Source organism: Neoarius graeffei, chromosome 21 (assembly GCF_027579695.1).
Source record: "Neoarius graeffei isolate fNeoGra1 chromosome 21, fNeoGra1.pri, whole genome shotgun sequence".
NCBI lineage: Eukaryota > Metazoa > Chordata > Actinopteri > Siluriformes > Ariidae > Neoarius > Neoarius graeffei.
The window spans coordinates 24740306-24760205 of record NC_083589.1 but is presented as its reverse complement, the minus strand read 5'-3'; the positions used below and the strand labels follow the sequence as shown (position 1 = coordinate 24760205).

Sequence of the window (19900 nt, the reverse complement as noted above, 5' to 3'; positions counted from 1 at the left end):
GGTGGATGGGGCGCTGTGCCATGGGTCCGGGGGCCCGGGTTCGATTCCGACTCGGGGTCATTTCCCGATCCCTCCCCGTCTCTCTCTCCCGCTCATTTCCTGTCTCTACACTGTACTATCCAATAAAGGTGAAAAAAAGCCCCAAAAAAATCTTTAAAAAAAAAAAAAAAAATTGTATCGTTATTAAGCATTACATATATAATGTGGTAATTAATAATAGAAATTTTTTTTTACATTTTTGGGCAATTTTTTTCTTCATTCCAAGTGTGTTTTTTAATTAAATGAATAAACGTTCACAGGAAAGAATGAGCAAATAATAAACTAAATAATTAAGTAAATGTGTTCTCCATGCCCGCTCATTTCACTGTTACCCAAACATTTAACTGTTATCCACAATACCAAGCTGGCAATGTTCTCCTTTATACATGTGCGCACGCAGAGAGAGAGAGAGAGAGGTTTCAATCTGTGTGTATCTAAAGAGGTCGAATTGACCTCCTTATACAAGGAGGTGAATTATATAAAGTCAATTCAACCTCCTTAGGTACACACAGATCAGACCTCTCTCTCTCATCACTTCTTCCCACTTGGCACACGATCGGCCTTGGGGCGCTCCTGCTGGAACCTGTGGTCCAATAGTTCACTAAACTCCGATCTCTCCAGCATCATACGCCTTGCTTGCAGGGTATCCACGCCAAGCGGTCTCTCCGCCCTATTCCATAACTTGGCTGAAGCCCGCTGATTGAAGAGCACTCGTTTCTGAACCGCGCTTGAGACGTTGTTGATAGCAGAAATCACGTATCGAAAGAGTGTCTGTTTTTCATTGAAGATCTTAGAACTCCAGTCGACGTCTTCACTCTGTGTGCCATTCTTGCTGATGTTCTTTTTCCTGGGGGCGTTCTTATGTTCAAAGCCACCTCGCACCATTTTCCTGAGGAACCCATGCCACACTATTTCAACTTTGTTGAGTTCGTGTTCTGAAAATTCCCAGGCTCGAACACTGTAGAGGAGACGTGATCTCACACATGCAGTTAGGAACTTCATGCTGGTTTTCGATCTAATCCTTTTATCGGTCAAGACGTGCTTTAATTCGTTCCATTTCTGGAACGCAGCGCCAGTTCTGGTGTGGAGGGATGATGGAACATTTTCAGAGTTTGTGATGGTGTATCCAAGGTACAGCGGTGCTTGAAAGTTTGTGAACCCTTTAGAATTTTCTATATTTCTGCATACATATGACATCATCAGATTTTCACACAAGTCCTAAAAGTAGATAAAGAGAACCCAGTTAAATAAATGAGACAAAAATATTATACTTGGCCATTTATTTATTGAGGAAAATGATCCAATATTACATATCTGTGAGTGGCAAAAGTATGTGAACCTTTGCTTTCAGTATCTGGTGTGACCCCCTTGTGCAGCAATAACTGCAACTAAACGTTTCCGGTAACTGTTGATCAGTCCTGCACACCGGCTTGGAGGAATTTTAGCCCGTTCCTCCGTACAGAACAGCTTCAACTCTGGGATGTTGGTGGGTTTCCTCACATGAACTGCTCGCTTCAGGTCCTTCCACAACATTTCCATTGGATTAAGGTCAGGACTTTGACTTGGTCATTCCAAAACATTAACTTTATTCTTCTTTAACCATTCTTTGGTAGAACAACTTGTGTGCTTAGGGTCGTTGTCTTGCTGCATGACCCACCTTCTCTTGAGATTCAGTTCATGGACAGATGTCCTGACATTTTCCTTCAGAATTCACTGGTATAATTCAGAATTCATTGTTCCATCAATGATGGCAAGCCGTCCTGGCCCAGATGCAGCAAAACAGGCCCAAACCATGATACTATCACCACCATGTTTCACAGATGGGATAAGGTTCTTATGCTGGAATGCAGTGTTTTCCTTTCTCCAAACATAACGCTTCTCATTTAAACCAAAAAGTTCTATTTTGATCTCATCCGTCCACAAAACATTTTTCCAATAGCCTTCTGGCTTGTTTACATGATCTTTAGCAAACTGCAGACGAGCAGCAATGTTCTTTTTGGAGAGCAGTGGCTTTCTCCTTGCAACCCTGCCATGCACACCATTGTTGTTCAGTGTTCTCCTGATGGTGGACTCATGAACATTAGCCAATGTGAGAGAGGCCTTCAGTTGCTTAGAAGTTACCCTGGGGTCCTTTGTGACCTCGCTGACTATTACACACCTTGCTCTTGGAGTGATCTTTGTTGGTCGACCACTCCTGGGGAGGGTAACAATGGTCTTGAATTTCCTCCATTTATACACAATCTGTCTGATTGTGGATTGGTGGAGTCCAAACTCTTTAGAGATGGTTTTGTAACCTTTTCCAGCCTGATGAGCGTCAACAACGCTTTTTCTGAGGTCCTCAGAAATCTCCTTTGTTCGTGCCATGATACACTTCCACAAACGTGTTGTGAAGATCAGACTTTGATAGATCCCTGTTCTTTAAATAAAACAGGGTGCCCACTCACACCTGATTGTCATCCCACTGATTGAAAACACCTGACTCTAATTTCACCTTCAAATTAACTGCTAATCCTAGAGGTTCACATACTTTTGCCACTCACAGATATGTAATATTGGATCATTTTCCTCAATAAATAAATGACCAAGTATAATATGTTTGTCTCATTTGTTTAACTGGGATCTCTTTATCTACTTTTAGGACTTGTGTGGAAATCTGATGATGTTTTAGGTCATATTTATGCAGAAATATAGAAAATTCTAAAGGGTTCACAAACTTTCAAGCACCACTGTACTTGAAACTCCTACCGTTCTTTAGTTTATTTCCTCCAAGAGTGATCAGACTTTCCTGCTCCATTAGTCCTATATCTGTATTGAATACCATTGTTTCGGTCTCGTCATAGGACATCTGCATTCCAAACCGTTTCAAGGTGTCATCGTAGGTTGTGAGAACATTCTGCATTTCCTCTGCAGAGTTAGCAAATACAACTTGATCATCAGCGTAGAGGAGTTCAGTTATACGACTGTGACCAGAGGCTGATGTTTTAGTGCAAGATCTCTAGGAGACACATCATTGGGGATGCAGTACTCCAATTTGAAACCACACTCAGGGAACTTTTCCAATCTCTCATTTCAGGACACCCTTACCACAATGTCCATGTAGATGTTGAATATGGGTGGGGACTCCAGGGCGCCTTGACGACATCCCACCAGGGTCTCGAAGAAGCTGGTAGTTCTGCTAATACAGGCCTTTGTGCCTGTATACAGAGCACGCAGTGTAGAAATCAAGCGTGGGCATCTGAGACGCATGTTGAGACATCAGAACAAAGCATCTCAAGGAATCCAGTCATACACAGCCTTAAGGTCGATACAGGCTATAAAGACTTGGGTTCTTGTCTTCTTTGAGATAGCAAGAATCTGGTGCAAGATAAATGTGTCATAATGAATCTCCTTCATATGATTCTCCGAGTCGGTCAGTGATGATCCCAGACACCACTTTGGACACTGTAGCGATTATACTTACACTACGTTCACACTGCAGGCTGAAGTGACCCAAATCCGATTTTTTTGCCCATATGTGACCTGTATCCGATCTTTTATTGACAATATGAACGACACAGATCCGATTTTTTCAAATCCGACCCAGGCCGTTTGGATATGTGGTCCTAATTCCGATTCCTATCCGCTCTTTTCATATGCGACTTCAGTCTGAACCGCCAGGTCGCATTCATCCGACTTACACGTCATCAGCAAGCCACAAACGTCACTATTCTGCGCTGAAGTAGGCGGCGGGTCTCTCAAAAAAAGTTACAACAACATAGCTTTGATGTTCCTTTGAACGGAGGTTGCAGTCACTACCCCGCAGAACACCTGAGCCAAAACCCTTGCCCTCTTCCTTCTCAACCTCCTCCTTAACATCAGGCTATTGTGCATGTTCTGGCTCCATCGCAACAACAACTGCATCATCGCCAGGTACTCCATGCTGGCTACTGTCATACACAGGAAACTTTAGGTTACTTCCGTAAACACTGGCCATGCTCACTGCGTGTGATGTCGTCGTATCCTGCATGCGGAACACTTTTAGGTCGCTTTACGTTCATACTGAGGATCACATATAAGTCGCATATATTTGTTAATGTGAACGACCTCACAAAAAAATCGGATTTCACAAAAAAAATCGGAATTGAGCATTAAGCCTTGCAGTGTGAACGTAGTGATAGACCTCTATAGTTTTCAGCCCTCTCTTATGCAAGCAGATTATGGACGCCGCTCTCTCTTTCTCTCACACACACAATGTTACAGGTGCAGAAAAGTGTCGCATTTATGACACTAAATGAGATTAATCACTCGCCTAACGGAGTTCAATTTTATTAAAAACGTAGCGATATCACTGTGACATTCCGATATCCATATGTAATTCCATAACATTGAAATATATTCATAACTTTTTTGTATATTTAACAATTAACTCGATGTACTTGCAATGTACAAGAAAAATAATTGAACACCGGCAGGAGATTCAACACCAGGTTCCGCCGTTGACTGTGAGACAGAGTCCCTCGGACGTGCAGCGCATTCTGTGTGTTCGGCTGCGAGCGAGACGCTCTTTGTTTTGAACGAGTGGTCTGGGTCTCTCGTAAATTCAGAGCAAACTAAAGGACTACTGTGGCTACGATGTTGTTCGGGAAAACCACGTTAGCTTGACGATGGATCTTAGAAGGTAACTAAAAGACACTCTTGGCCTTAAGAGGCTTTTGGGAAACCCAGCCCAGAATGCTTCTCTGCAAAGAGGCGGTCCTCCATGCCCGTCAGTCATCTGTGTATGTTCAAGTACATAAATTTGGTTTGGTTTGTCAGTGCTGGAGAAACTTGAGAGAGAAAATCTGGTTGGTATTCTTTGGCATAATTTTTTTATCCTTCTTAAACACTGCGCTATTCTACCACACTCTGGTCATTTACAACACATGACCCGGAGTAGAGAGAGAAATCCAGCTAGTAACATTATCTATGCTTGTTTTTATTTCTCACCATGATGCCGATATAACTAGAGAATTTTGCTATTTGAGTGCCTGTGTTTGGAGGGACTTTGAAGGAACTGGATGGATGGAGGCTATGGGCCTGAACGAGTGTGTACTGGGCTCCCTTAATGACCAAGTCTGATGGATGTTAATAAGAAGGCTTAATATCGCTTACAGCAGCTTTAAACTGTGATGTATGGTAATTGAAATGAATATGACAAACATCTACATTATTGACTGCCACAGCCATGGAGAAGTGTCTAAAGGTTTGGGTCAAAGATCGAGGAGTTTAAAAAAAACAACAACACAGAAACCAGAATTTGTGACCAAATTAAAATCACAGACCTTAGCCGACACGAATCAACGAGGCGTAAACATGCACCTGAACACTGAAAATATTCCCAATAATATGATGCTGAGCAAAGCTTGGAGAGAAACCAGAAACTCACAGAGAGAAGGACAGAACATTAACCCTGAGAGAAAAGCAGTGCACAGTCCGACAGTTCTCCAGAGCCTGCTGGCAGTCACATGACCGTTACCTATCTACGTGGTGGCTGAACGCCTGCTTAAAGGCAGCCACTGCCATGTGTGTATCCAGGAGGTGCATGTGTTCGTAGGCGGTGGTGGGAAAGCCATACCCTTCTGCTGAGGGGAACTCCTGCATGTTGGCCTGCTGCTGAGGGGTGAAGGGGGGGGGGGGGGAAGGAAAAAAAAAAAAAACACAACCAGCTGGGTCATTAATATGAACCAACACTCACGAATACTTAACAGATACTTACAGTACCAATCAAAAGTGTGGACAGACCTAATTCTAATACAACCCCGATTCCAAAAAAGTTGGGACAAAGTACAAATTGTAAATAAAAACGGAATGCAATGATGTGGAAGTTTCAAAATTCCATATTTTATTCAGAATAGAACATAGATGACATATCAAATGTTTAAACTGAGAAAATGTATCATTTAAAGAGAAAAATTAGGTGATTTTAAATTTCATGACAACAACACATCTCAAAAAAGTTGGGACTTGGCCATGTTTACCACTGTGAGACATCCCCTTTTCTCTTTACAACAGTCTGTAAACGTCTGGGGACTGAGGAGACAAGTTGCTCAAGTTTAGGGATAGGAATGTTAACCCATTCTTGTCTAATGTAGGATTCTAGTTGCTCGACTGTCTTAGGTCTTTTTTGTCGTATCTTCCGTTTTATGATGTGCCAAATGTTTTCTATGGGTGAAAGATCTGGACTGCAGGCTGGCCAGTTCAGTACCCGGACCCTTCTTCTACGCAGCCATGATGCTGTAATTGATGCAGTATGTGGTTTGGCATTGTCATGTTGGAAAATGCAAGGTCTTCCCTGAAAGAGACGTCGTCTGGATGGGAGCATATATTGCTCTAGAACCTGGATATACCTTTCAGCATTGATGGTGTCTTTCCAGATGTGTAAGCTGCCCATGCCACACGCACTAATGCAACCCCATACCATCAGAGATGCAGGCTTCTGAACTGAGCACTGATAACAACTTGGGTCGTCCTTCTCCTCTTTAGTCCAAATGACACGGCGTCCCTGATTTCCATAAAGAACTTCAAATTTTGATTCGTCTGACCACAGAATAGTTTTCCACTTTGCCACAGTCCATTTTAAATGAGCCTTGGCCCAGAGAAGACATCTGCGCTTCTGGATCATGTTTAGATACGGCTTCTTCTTTGAACTATAGAGTTTTAGCTGGCAACGGCGGATGGCACGGTGAATTGTGTTCACAGATAATGTTCTCTGGAAATATTCCTAAGCCCATTTTGTGATTTCCAATACAGAAGCATGCCTGTATGTGACGCAGTGCCGTCTAAGGGCCCGAAGATCATGGGCACCCAGTATGGTTTTCCGGCCTTGACCCTTACGCACAGAGATTCTTCCAGATTCTCTGAATCTTTTGATGATATTATGCACTGTAGATGATGATATGTTCAAACTCTTTGCAATTTTACACTGTCGAACTCCTTTCTGATATTGCTCCACTATTTGTCGGCGCAGAATTAGGGGGATTGGTGATCCTCTTCCCATCTTTACTTCTGAGAGCCGCTGCCACTCCAAGATGCTCTTTTTATACCCAGTCATGTTAATGACCTATTGCCAATTGACCTAATGAGTTGCAATTTGGTCCTCCAGCTGTTCCTTTTTTGTACCTTTAACTTTTCCAGCCTCTTATTGCCCCTGTCCCAACTTTTTTGAGATGTGTTGCTGTCATGAAATTTCAAATGAGCCAATATTTGGCATGAAATTTCAAAATGTCTCACTTTCGACATTTGATATGTTGTCTCTGTTCTATTGTGAATACAATATCAGTTTTTGAGATTTGTAAATTATTGCATTCCGTTTTTATTTACAATTTGTACTTTGTCCCAACTTTTTTGGAATCGGGGTTGTACAGTGTTTTTTTTTTATTTTTAATTAATTAAAAGTCACTTCATGTCTTAAAGTAACGATGGATGTCGTTTCTCTTTACTTAGTCGAGCGGTTCTTGACATAATATGGATTACTCCAGTTGTGGTGTGGAATAGGGCTATTTACTGTATGTTTATTATTTACCATTGACTGTTTGATCTCTGACGCATTAAGGCGGCAAGAAACTAATCCACTAATTATTTAGCTTCGCCTCAGAAATAATAATACAAACAAAAAACGAATTAAGGTATAGAAACTAAAACATGAAAAAAACTATTACAAAAAAAAATGAGGCAGGGTAACCACAACAGTCCTAGACCAATTACTGTGGGCCCGACTATAAAAATAAAAAACTGAAATTAGAATAATTTACTAGCCAAAAACGAGTGATATGAATATACAAAACCAAACATAGTCTAAAATTAGGCTATATACTAAACAATTAGGCATGATAGCCACAATAGTCAGTAGGCCAATTACTGTGGGCCCGACCATAAAAATAAAGTAACTGAAAACTAGGCTATTTAAGTATTTAATATGGACAATAAATATATACTAACTTAAAAGCAGCATGAAAGTTCTCCTAATAGGAGACGAGGCTTATTGCATTTTATGCAGATGGATTTGTACGATCTAGGATCATCTGCATCGTAGCACTGTAACAGTGCATTTCTATAATAGCTTAATAACAACAATTTGAAGCTTCTTAGCGTAACATCAGTATATCTCAAGTGTTCAGGTAGAATGTTCCACAACCGAGAAGTTCGTAGAAAGAAGGATCGCTGATGGGTGACTGTTTTACATCTATCGGGGCGGTAGCTGATGGCCTTAGTGTTGGCTGATGATCTTGTAGTTCTGGTAGGAATTGAACGAGTAGGAAGAACATCAGGAGAGACTGTAACCAGGCCAGTAGTGGCTTTAAAGAAAAAGATTAGATCCAAATATTCATGCCAGTAGCAGAGCGGTAATAAATCGGTAGAAATGAGCCGTTCTTTATAGGACTCGGCACAGAGAAATGGAAGACCAAGAATGAATTTCGTTGCACGTCGCTGGATACGTTCTACTTGTTGGATCAGCTTTACGGTTTGTGGACTCCAGACCTGAATGGCATATCCTAGAGCTGAACGTACCACCGTAAGATATAAGGTCCGGCGAGTTCTTGATTTACTGATCTCCATTGCAGTTCTTCGCAAGAAACCAAGAAGTTTATTGGCCTTAGCACATCTCTCACTGACTTGCTTGGTAAAAATTACCTTTTAACGAGACACACCTGTTAATTGAAAAGAATTCCAGGTGACTACCTCATGAAGCTGGTTAAGATAATGCCAATAGTGTACAAAGTGTCAAGGTAAACGCTGGATACAACTGAAGAATTTAAAATATGAAACACGTTTAGTTTAGCACTTTTTTTGTTTTTTTGTTTACCACATTATTCCAAATACACAGATCAGCCAGAACATTCTGACCAGACAGGTGAAGTGAATAACATCGATTAGGTCATTACAGTGGCACGTGCCAAGGGGTGGGATATACTGCATTAGGCAGCAAGAGAACAGTCAGTTCTTGAAGTTGATGTGTTGGAAGCAGGAAAAATGGGCAAGTGTAAGGATCTGAGCGACTGAGGGCCAAACTGCGATGGCGAGATGACTGGGTCTGAGCATCGAACAAAATGGCACATCTTGTGAGGTGTTCCTGGTATGCAATGGCTAGTACCGAACAAAAGTGGGCCAAGGAAGGACAACCGGTCAACTGGCGACAGGGTCATGGGTGTCGAAGGCTCAGTGATTCACGTGGGACACCAAGGCTAGCTCATATAGTCTAGTCCTACAGAAGCGCTCCTGTAGCACAAACTGCTGAAAAAGTTACTGCTGACACCTTTCTGTGCGATTGTAAAGAGATAATCAAATGTTATTCACTTCACCTGCTGGTGGTCATAATGTTATGGCTGACTGGTGTATGTTCCATGTGTTATTTCATAGTTTTCAGGTCTTCAGTCTTGCTCTACAATGTAGAAAAACCTATGAATGAGTAGGGGTGCACAAACTTTTGACTGGTACTGTAAATGTGTGATTCTACATAATTATACAGTTTAGCGTCTCGATTCTGTTTTCATGATTCCCACCAGCATCACACTACTGTATTTAAAAAGCATTAATAAAGATGTATTTGGGTGATTTTCAGTAAGATCTGTGTGTTTGGTTTTTTCCACAACAGCATATTGGATTAAATCAAGTCCACATTACTGATCACAAGGATTAATAATTTAATAAAAACTGAATTGAATGATTTTCAAGTCTCCATTTTTTCCATAAAAGCTCATTTCTGGAAAACTTTCCCACAGCTGTGCTCACATGCACCAAACTCCACAGCTCCGTCACTGTGGACAGAGTGACCTCGTGCCCAGGCCATGGTGCTTCCTACCTCCGGTCTGTGGAGGTCAGCGTGAGCCAGGCTCTCAGCCAGCTGAGTCAGGCCTTGCTCTCGGCTCACTAGCAGCGGAGGCTCCCAGCCATCCCGGAACCGCAGGGTGTGAGGAGGGAAGTAATGATCCTTAGGCCACTCCAGCCTAGAGACCAGTGAACCAAAATGTCAGTCAATGGAAACACAAAGATTTACACAGTGGGCTCCAAAAGTCTGAGACCACACTGAAAATATGGGATTTTTTTCATTTAAAAAGGTGCTGACTGCATTTTTTCCATTGTTCATGGCATTTTCCGATGTCCCGCAAGAACAATATCATGTGGCTGAGATGTGATCATTTTGATGTCCGGTGAAAAGCGACCCTCAGGACATCAAAATGATCACATCTCGGCCACATGATATTGTTCTTGCGGGACATCAGAAAACGCCAGGGGGGGTTGAGGTAAACAGCGTGGCTCTACGGAAACAGCCGAACGTGAGGAGCTTTAAATAATTAGCATAACTTTGAAACTGCGTCACACCAAGATGGCGGTGTGTGTAAAACCTTGTGACTCTGCATCGATCTCGGAGAGTTTTGAGTCGCAGGTGTGTAATCTGTGGTTGAACCGATCCGTGAAACAAAAGATGAATCTCTCTTTTCTCTGTTCCTGCTTGTGTGTTCTCGTTTCTTTCTCTGTAAGGTCAAAGCATCAGGTGTTTAACTCCATACTCAGACTCGCCAATCCAAGACTAGCGCTGCAAATTCTTCATCGGATTTTGCACCCGTTTCATCCTTCAGTTGATTCCAGCGGTCGATCTGTCCCCTCACGACAACCTTTTGGTTTCCATCCTTTTTCTGCTGTGCTTTCTAGCCGATTCGCTTTCATATTTTCCTTTTCTTTTCCGCTGGCAGGAGAGCTGAGTCCGCCATATTTGCCCACTTGTTTTGGTTAAAAGTAGGTTAAACACGCCCCACGGTAGTCGCGTGATATTGTTGCTCACTTGCTTCGGCAATCTTCGGAATCGTAAAACGCGGGACGCTTTTTATCTCAAAGAAAGATTTACACACAGGATACACGGTGTGTGCAGCAGCGAAACATCCTGAAACTCCAACAGCAACAGAAATGGAACGTTTTTACCCAGAATTCAACTTTGCAGTCAGAACCTTTTAATTTGGAAATAAGTAGACTCAGTGAAACTGGACAGTTGAAGACTGGAAAAAAGACCAGGTGATTTTTTTTTTCCCCCTAATCTTCAACTGTCCAGTTTGGGTGAGTCTGTGCCCAGGATAGTCTCCGATTCCTGTTTTTGGCTCACAGGAGTGGAACCATCCACCTCAAGGTTTGCTGTTTTGTGCATGCTGAGATGCTTTCCTGCTCACCACGGTTGTAAAGAGTGATTATACCCTTCCTGGAAGCTCCAAGCATCATTATCAAGGTGTTTCCACACACAGAACCGTCTCACACGCAATAGTTTTTGTTTTCCGGACCATTCTGTGTAAACTGCATGAATGTATAAGTGTACATGTCTTCCTATATCAATACAGTGGACACTGAGTGTGTATTTAAGATCTACACACACAAAATACAAACTATTCTGGAGTGATCCGTCTTCCTGGTGTTATTATTAGTGAAGGATTTGCATTGTGTCCAACGTTAAAGCTAGACTGCCTTTCAGATTTTTCAAGTGCAAGTCATGAAAAGAATTTTCCCCAAAACACCAAATTATTTTTGTTCAGTGGACCGAAAGCTACTGAATTCCAATCACAGACTTCCAATTTTATGAGGTTTTTTTGTAATAGAACAATTAACGAATTTATCACCACGTGGCCCTAAATTCTCCACTATTTTTTCCTGCTTCACCATGACGCAATACAAGATACTACGTCATGCATCATGTGGTGGGCTTTCCCTGTTCACGCAAGGCATTGTGGGATACAAATTTGAAACAGAAAAATGGAGGACGTGAGTGTGCGAATGAAACGTGAAAGACCGACTACAGTAACGGAAAGCGAGAAGAAAAGACGTTATGTTCTATATGAAGGGAAAGAAACGCAGGACCAAACTAATAAATATTGGCGCTCAGCGAGCACCTCGGTGTGATCAGCTGTTCGTTTAGCGACAGAATGATGGAACTGTCAGTGCACGCTCAAAGGTAAACATGCGCATGTGCGCACACACGGACTTCCTCTGTCTGCTTGACTGTGCGAAGCGAGCGATTTCATGCACATTATTTGCTCGGGAATCCGCTCAAATTAAATAACTTCCCAGCCACAGAATGGCCTGATATTTTGTGCAATATTACAGAAATTAACTTTTTTCGCGGTGCGGTTTTCATCAAATCCTGCGCTCTGATTGGCTGGCAAGTGGGTCCATATCCTACGGTACGGACCCCAGTTACTGACCTCTGGCGACTCGTTCATTCACAACAACAAACATAGTAGCAATTTTTGTCAACATTTATTTTCACATTTCTCAGGAGAATAGCATTAATTTTACAGCATGGATAGCGATAACGACAGTGTTCACAGCGAAAGCGAGTTTTACTACCCTGAGGAAGAAGAAATAAAAGAAAACATTTCAGGAGAAAGCTACAAACCTGTAACTGTTGCTAACGCCGAGCAAAAACATGGCTGAATCCTGAATGACTCAATTTTGTATAAATAGGGGACTACATAGGCGGCAAAATGTAGTTTTTTCCTGCCATGGAAGTGCACTTGTATACCGAGGAGGAAGCCATTTGCATTACAGCCGTGAATGAGGATTCAAAATGGCGGCTCGGCTCGGTTTTCCCTTTCGGGCACTCTCGTTTTGTGTTAGAATTTGGTAAAGAAAAAAATAAATATATTATTTACCAGCTTAAGGTCGGTCCGTATGGTGAAATACCGTGACCTCGGCCTTGAATACTGACCTCGGCCCAGAGGGCCTCGCTCAGTACTTTCAAGACCTCGGTCACGGTATTTCACCATACGGACCTCCCAGCTGGTAAATAATATATATATCACAATGACCAAATTTCCGAGGGAACTAAATTTCGCCGATTTTGTGAAATCGAAAGGCCGTCTAGCTTCAATGGGTTAAAAAAAATAAATGACAATTCAGAGTCTTGATAAAGTGTAATGTTAACAATAATGCATGTAAACATTTTACTGTTCACTTCCAGCTGCAAAATCGTTCATTTTTACAGTGATTTAACATAAATGAAACGTCAGTGTGTAACGTGATCCACAGTAAAGTCGATACACAGAAATGTCTGTTAACGTGAATAGCGTAAATAGCATAAACAGCTACGATACGCTCGGGTTCCACAGTTGGAAAAAAAAAAAAAAAAAAAAAACTGTTCAGAACCACTGTTCCACAATCCTAAGAAAGACAAGACCAGATGTTTGGGACCTGTTTGAGAATTACCTGCATTTAGTCCAGCCATCTCCCAGCATGACCCACAGATGGCGCTCTTCAGCAGTGCCTGCAGAGTGCAGGAACTCTATGGCGTCTCTGGTGAGGAGTGGAACCACTACACTCTTAGCCAGGTCGACTCCTCCTGATGTATGAACCACCTAAACACGCACAGCGTTAGCACTGAGACACAGCAGACTGCAAACAACATCCTGATGCTGATTAATCGGCGGAACACTGACACTCGGTCTACTTATTGAGGTCAAAGACATCATGCATGCATGACATTTTACTTCCTGCACCCATCTCCTGAACATTTCACAAAAAAACAGGTCACATGATTAGAGTAGGAACACTTCCTTTCATCTGCTTCCCTCCTCAGTACAGTGCAGGCTCTCAGGATGCTAATTCAGCTCTGATTGAGTCACTTCCTCTTCCTGGAAAATGTCCAACTTACCATTTTGAGTGGATTAAACAGGAAATGGACCAGATCCACTGCGCTGGGGTTCTGAATGTGGGTTTTCAACTTTGCCTGGCACAGAAAAACAAAATCGCTTATACTTTATCAACTCAAATTATATTAGATTTCCTACCGTTTCCGGTGTTGACTAATCCAGAAAATGATTCACACAGAAATTTAACTGATGGTTAGTGAGTGAACGGTACAGGATAAAGGGTTGGGTTTTTTTTTTTTTTTTAGATTAGGTTTTTGGTTTTTTTTAATCCAAGAATCTGTTTATTTGTGTGTTTTTTGGGGTATTATCTAAGCATCAGACTATGGACAGTAATCCGATGAAGAAGATGCTCACCAGCAAGTTGAAGGCATGTTTAAATTTCTGAAAGCAGTCGACGAATTCATCCTGTCCCGGCGGCTTCGATCTGAGCGTCAGCACTCCCTCTAAAGCACATACGAGCATACACGAGTCACGAACAAACAACCTGAGTCTCAAATCTTATACTGAACAGACCTTATATACGAGACCTCGTTCTGTAACTAGCACTAAATCTAATCTGATCTAATTAAATTATCATCTGATTATCTCATTATACCTCAAGCCTAGGCGCAGCTCAGAAAACAGCTTTCCTTAATAAAATACTGAGTTATGAAACACTGGCTCTTTAAAAGCAGGAATCATCTGACTGGGAACAAACTCTACAGCAGGTGGTTGTACATAGAGTGAGGGAAGAAAGAAAAAAAAATCAGAATAAAATCTAATCAATTAAATCAATGCGTACCTCCTGGTCCTTTCTTTTTGCTCTTTTTTGATTTCTTCCTCTTGGAAAGCTCGTTAAAAGCCTCTGCGGCTTTCTGAAGCTTGGTGACAAAGTGCTCGATGTCATCCAGAATGTGGTTCAGGATTTGCTATAATAATCAACAACAAGAACAACACATACCTTGATGAAGCTGTTGATTCAATGACTAAAAACACCGGATATATTCACATGCTGGTTATCAGGTCTTTAATTCGAACAGGCTGTGATCATCTGCGAGTAGCAGGATGGCAGCGTGTACAGATCCTGCACTGGGCCTCAGAAACTAATTACATCTACACGCTTCGGCACAAGATTCAATTTAGCTCAGCTGTAGAGACGGGAACGCTAGTGCAGTCCAATGATACGAATAAAAGCAGATTCCCCAATTATAAACCGAGACGCTAGAGCTCTCGACACGACTGCTGAGGCTTTTTACATCCACAAGCCACACTGTACTCTTTCATAAAACAAACACTTGGGACCTCTTTCAGGTGAGTCTGTAACAGTTCCAGCTGGTGTCCACTTTTTATTATTATTATTGCCCTAACAGTAGAAATGGAAGGGGCGGCACGGTGGTGTAGTGGTTAGCGCTGTCGCCTCACAGCAAGAAGGTCCGGGTTCGAGCCCCGTGGCCGGCGAGGGCCTTTCTGTGTGGAGTTTGCATGTTCTCCCCGTGTCCGCGTGGGTTTCCTCCGGGTGCTCCGGTTTCCCCCACAGTCCAAAGACATGCAGGTTAGGTTAACTGGTGACTCTAAATTGACCGTAGGTGTGAATGTGAGTGTGAATGGTTGTCTGTGTCTATGTGTCAGCCCTGTGATGACCTGGCGACTTGTCCAGGGTGAACCCCGCCTTTCGCCTGTAGTCAGCTGGGATAGGCTCCAGCTTGCCTGCGACCCTGTAGAACAGGATAAAGCGGCTACAAATAATGAGATGAGAAGAGTAGCTTTTTTTTTTTCCCCTAAAAGTCAACACACTTCTCCCTCATTTGGTTTGTGTGTCTCTGATCTTTCCCATGTTGATGTTGAGGAAACTTGGCCTCTGTGTCACCTCATATTTGTCCCCCAGTTAATCAGGAACTCATGCCCTGTGTCCGAAATCACTCCCTACTCACTATATAGCGAGGACGCCATTTTGTAGTGCTGTCCGAAACCTTAGTGAGGATTATTTGCACCCTATATAGTGCACTCAAAGTATCCCACAATGCATCACGAAAAGCAGTGTACAATGATGGTCACTAACCAAAGCAATATATCCCATCATGCATTGTGGTCGCGCTGAAAGAAATCAAATTAAAAGTCTCATATTTGATTTAATAAAAGGCAGCGGCAAAGAAGAAAGTATTCAGCCTTGATTTAAAAGAACTGAAAGATGCAGGTACTTTGTATTGATTAATGCGGGAAATGCACTCCGTATAATATGGATTTATCACAAAAATACACGTGTTTATTATTTTGAAAACCCACCAGCCGACTGATCTGGCACGTTTTATTTGTGCGACAGTAATGACGTAAATACCAGCGCGACGGACTCGTGTCCAAAAGCGTTTTTTCATTTTACCAATGAGCTCACTATATAGTCCTCTATATAGTAATTCCCTATATAGGGAGTAGTGAACGAGTGAGTGATTTCGGACACAGGGATGGATTACAGCGTGAAAGTTCGTACACACTCCAATCCACTCAAACATGTACAATTTAAATAGGAAACATGCTCCAGTTACATCGTGTTCACTATAATATAATTTCTAGGGGTGCCAGTAATAGTGGCACGTGTGTTTTTGGTGAAAATTATTACACTGGTCTAGAGCCAAAATGCTTCCGAAATAAATATAGTCAAACTTTACTAATTCTGGGTCGCTGAGAACGAAAATGAAACTTAAAATTGTTCATCGGCTCTCATTTTCAAGATTGGCTCTATGAATAAATCTATGATTGGGTTTGGATAGCACTTAGTTTTTTGGCAAAACAATGAATGATGCAATCTGAAGTCGGTATTGCATCATACATGATATGTTATTCCTAAAAGTCACTGATAGTGCAATCATAAGTCAACTCACATCACTCTGCTGAACAAATTGCCCTATATCAGCTCAAAAACATAAATATAATTTAAAAAAAATAAATCATATAGTGCCGTGCACTTGAGATTAAGTCTTTGCTTGACAAAAGATGCTCCGTTTCATGAATACAAGAGGCAAGCTGCTAAAAAGCACTGAGTACACACTGAATAAGGACTAAACTTATTCAGTACTGATACATAATTGGTTTTTTTGCCATTTGGCTCATAATACATCTCATCTCATTATCTCTAGCCGCTTTATCCTGTTCTACAGGGTCGCAGGCAAGCTGGAGCCTATCCCAGCTGACTACGGGCGAAAGGCGGGGTACACCCTGGACAAGTTGCCAGGTCATCACAGGGCTGACACATAGACACAGACAACCATTCACACTCACATTCACACCTACGCTCAATTTAGAGTCACCAGTTAACCTAACCTGCATGTCTTTGGACTGTGGGGGAAACCGGAGCACCCGGAGGAAACTCACGCGGACACGGGGAGAACATGCAAACTCCGCACAGAAAGGCCCTCGTCGGCCACGGGGCTCGAACCAGGACCTTCTTGCTGTGAGGCGACAGCGCTAACCACTACACCACCATGTCACCCATTCATAATACATTTTATTTATATAAACTTTTTGCTGATTTTCTCGTGTTACATAAAAAGAACAGGTGAAATATCATGTAAACCAACCAGAAACACATGACGAGATCTAGGTTTACAATTTATACTTAAAACATTACTAGCCACACAATGTACATGAATATAAACTGTAAAATCTTAAATATCATCTCGGAAGCCGTAGCCAGTCAGCTGTTTTAATTGTCATATTTGATTTCAACTCGCCAAATTTCATAACAAAACAGCCAGTTTCATCTCCGAAGCAGATAACTTCTGAAAAATTGTTGACCGGTGTTATTTCTTGACGAGGGATTTGTTTTTCTCTGAATAAATTCATTTCAATTAAAAGGTTGGATTTTTATCATTTTTTTCCCAGCGTGATGAAGCAATTTCACCAAAACGTGGATTTTTTTCCCCCCCTCACCCTTTTAACTAAGCTTTGCAAAGGGTGCCAATAATTGTGGAGGACGCTGTAATTATCGCACACATGCTGATTAGAAGAGCTGATGGTAAAACGTGCTCAAACCAATTCAAATCCGTCAGCATGACTTAAGATTTTAGGGTTTGGTTTTTTTGCTGAAGTTACCTGAAGAGACATGATAGTGAGTTCACCTTCTAGTCATAAAATATTCTCGAAAAAAAAAAACTTTCGGGATCCAGAAGGTGATCCGGATCACCGCCAAAATTTAATGGATTGTTACTTGTGCCCAGTCACACCTCTGGAAAAAATTTCAGAGCAATCCGTTCATTACTTTTTCCGTAATGTTGCTAACAGACAAACCAACAAACAAACCAACGCTACCGAAAACATAACCTCCTTGGCGGAGGTAATAATAATAATTAGTGGTGCGCAGTATTATCGGTATACCGATATATCGCGGTGCAGCTTAAAAAAGCTACGCATTGCGGTACGATTTTGGCATATCGGTTCAGTCGGGTTCACTCGGGAATCTTCGTAATTTTCCGTAAATAGTTCGTCTAATCATGGAAACGCTGAAAATATCCGAGCAACTGCTTTCTTTTTTTTTATTATTTCCAATGTATAAATATTGAATAATATAATACTTCACTAGCGTATTTATTGTTTTTGAGATGATAAATAAATAGAAGGTTCCAGAATCCCTTGCTCGAATGCGAAAAATAGTTGCTTGGTCACGCTTTCAAAATGGCGGCCTCCGTGGGCGCCGGTGACTACGAGTTCAACATTATGAAAAATCCTCAGGGAAAAAAAAGCTGCTGTTTGGCAGCACTTCGGCTTAATTATTCGGAAGGGGGAAAGCAGGAGTGAAGAAAACGTTGCTGGGTGCAAAATTTATAAAGCTATATAGTTAAGTGTAGTGGGGGAACAACTAATCTAACATTTGAGACGCCATCATCCGAGTGTTTCGGCTGTTCCGTCGTGCAGCGCTGTTAATAGCAAAACCCCCGTGGAATTACAACAGACGAGCACTCGACATATTTCACGTTCTGCGCCAAAACAACAAACTATAAATAATGCATTTTTTAGTACCAAGAAATACCAGAGTACATTTGAAAAAGCGCAACGAATCACTTCTAAAATAGCGAGATTCATCGTGAAAGACATGAGGCCGTACAGCATGGTGGAATCCAAGGAGTTCAGGGAAATGCTGGCTGAATGTGAGCACTGGTATCAAGTGCCATCTAGGAAAACTTTCTCAGAGGTCGTCATTCCCAAAATGTACACTACCGTTCAAAAGTTTGGGGTCACTTTGAAATGTCCTTATTTTTGAAAGAAAAGCACTGTTCTTTTCAATGAAGATCACTTTAAACTAATCAGAAATCCACTCTATACATTGCTAATGTGGTAAATGACTATTCTAGCTGCAAATGTGTGGTTTTTGGTGCAATATCTCCATAGGTGTATAGAGGCCCATTTCCAGCAACTCTCACTCCAGTGTTCTAATGGTACAATGTGTTTGCTCATTGCCTCAGAAGGCTAATGGATGATTAGAAAACCCTTGTACAATCATGTTAGCACAGCTGAAAACAGTTGAGCTCTTTAGAGAAGCTATAAAACTGACCTTCCTTTGAGCAGATTGAGTTTCTGGAGCATCACATTTGTGGGGTCGATTAAATGCTCAAAATGGCCAGAAAAATGTCTTGACTATATTTTCTATTCATTTTACAACTTATGGTGGGAAATAAAAGTGTGACTTTTCATGGAAAACACAAAATTGTCTGGGTGACCCCAAACTTTTGAACGGTAGTGTATTCCCAAGTTTATGAAGTTAAAAGCAGCCTACAACCTGCTGAATTGGTAAGGGATGTGTTTTACTGCAAGCACAATCTGTTAATCACAGTAACACATGCATGCATAAATTACTTATTTTATCTGATTCGGATTTATTTTCGTGAATTAATTTGACCGTCAATAGGTAACTGTAATAAAACTTCAAACAAGTTGTGTTTTAAACAGCACAACATTGCATTTCATTATGTGGTAGAATATATAAATCATAAAAAAATCAGTAACTTCAGTATGCTGAAGCCCAGTGTGAAGTTGACTTTATCTAGGGTAGGACAATCTTCTATCTGGCTGGAAGTGATGGCCTTTTACTCGTGTTTTTCCATTCTTTACAAAAAGCTGCCAGATGTGTTGTGATTTTTCCCCCTCTATGCTCAAACATTAGTGTTTGTCTAACATTATTTTTTATTATTCAAATTTGTGTAGATTGACTACAACCCCGATTCCAAAAAAGTTGGGACAAAGTACAA

At 41.6% G+C, this 19900-nt stretch overlaps 1 protein-coding gene across 9 annotated transcripts in view; it reads right to left on the bottom strand.

The window, feature by feature from the left end:
* Positions 1-19900, bottom strand: part of eps8a (epidermal growth factor receptor pathway substrate 8a) — a 192395-nt gene that overhangs the window by 15370 nt on the left and 157125 nt on the right. For 5 of the 9 annotated variants that reach the window (XM_060902865.1, XM_060902872.1, XM_060902869.1 and 2 more), the window contains 6 exons: positions 14467-14593; positions 14040-14128; positions 13688-13762; positions 13243-13391; positions 9857-10001; positions 5534-5670 (listed from right to left, as the gene is read on the bottom strand). In XM_060902865.1, coding sequence (XP_060758848.1) covers positions 5534-5670; positions 9857-10001; positions 13243-13391; positions 13688-13762; positions 14040-14128; positions 14467-14593 — 722 coding nt within the window. The remainder of the gene's footprint in view (positions 1-5533; positions 5671-9856; positions 10002-13242; positions 13392-13687; positions 13763-14039; positions 14129-14466; positions 14594-19900) is intronic. The other 4 variants (XM_060902870.1, XM_060902873.1, XM_060902868.1 and 1 more) reach the window with 3 other exon arrangements.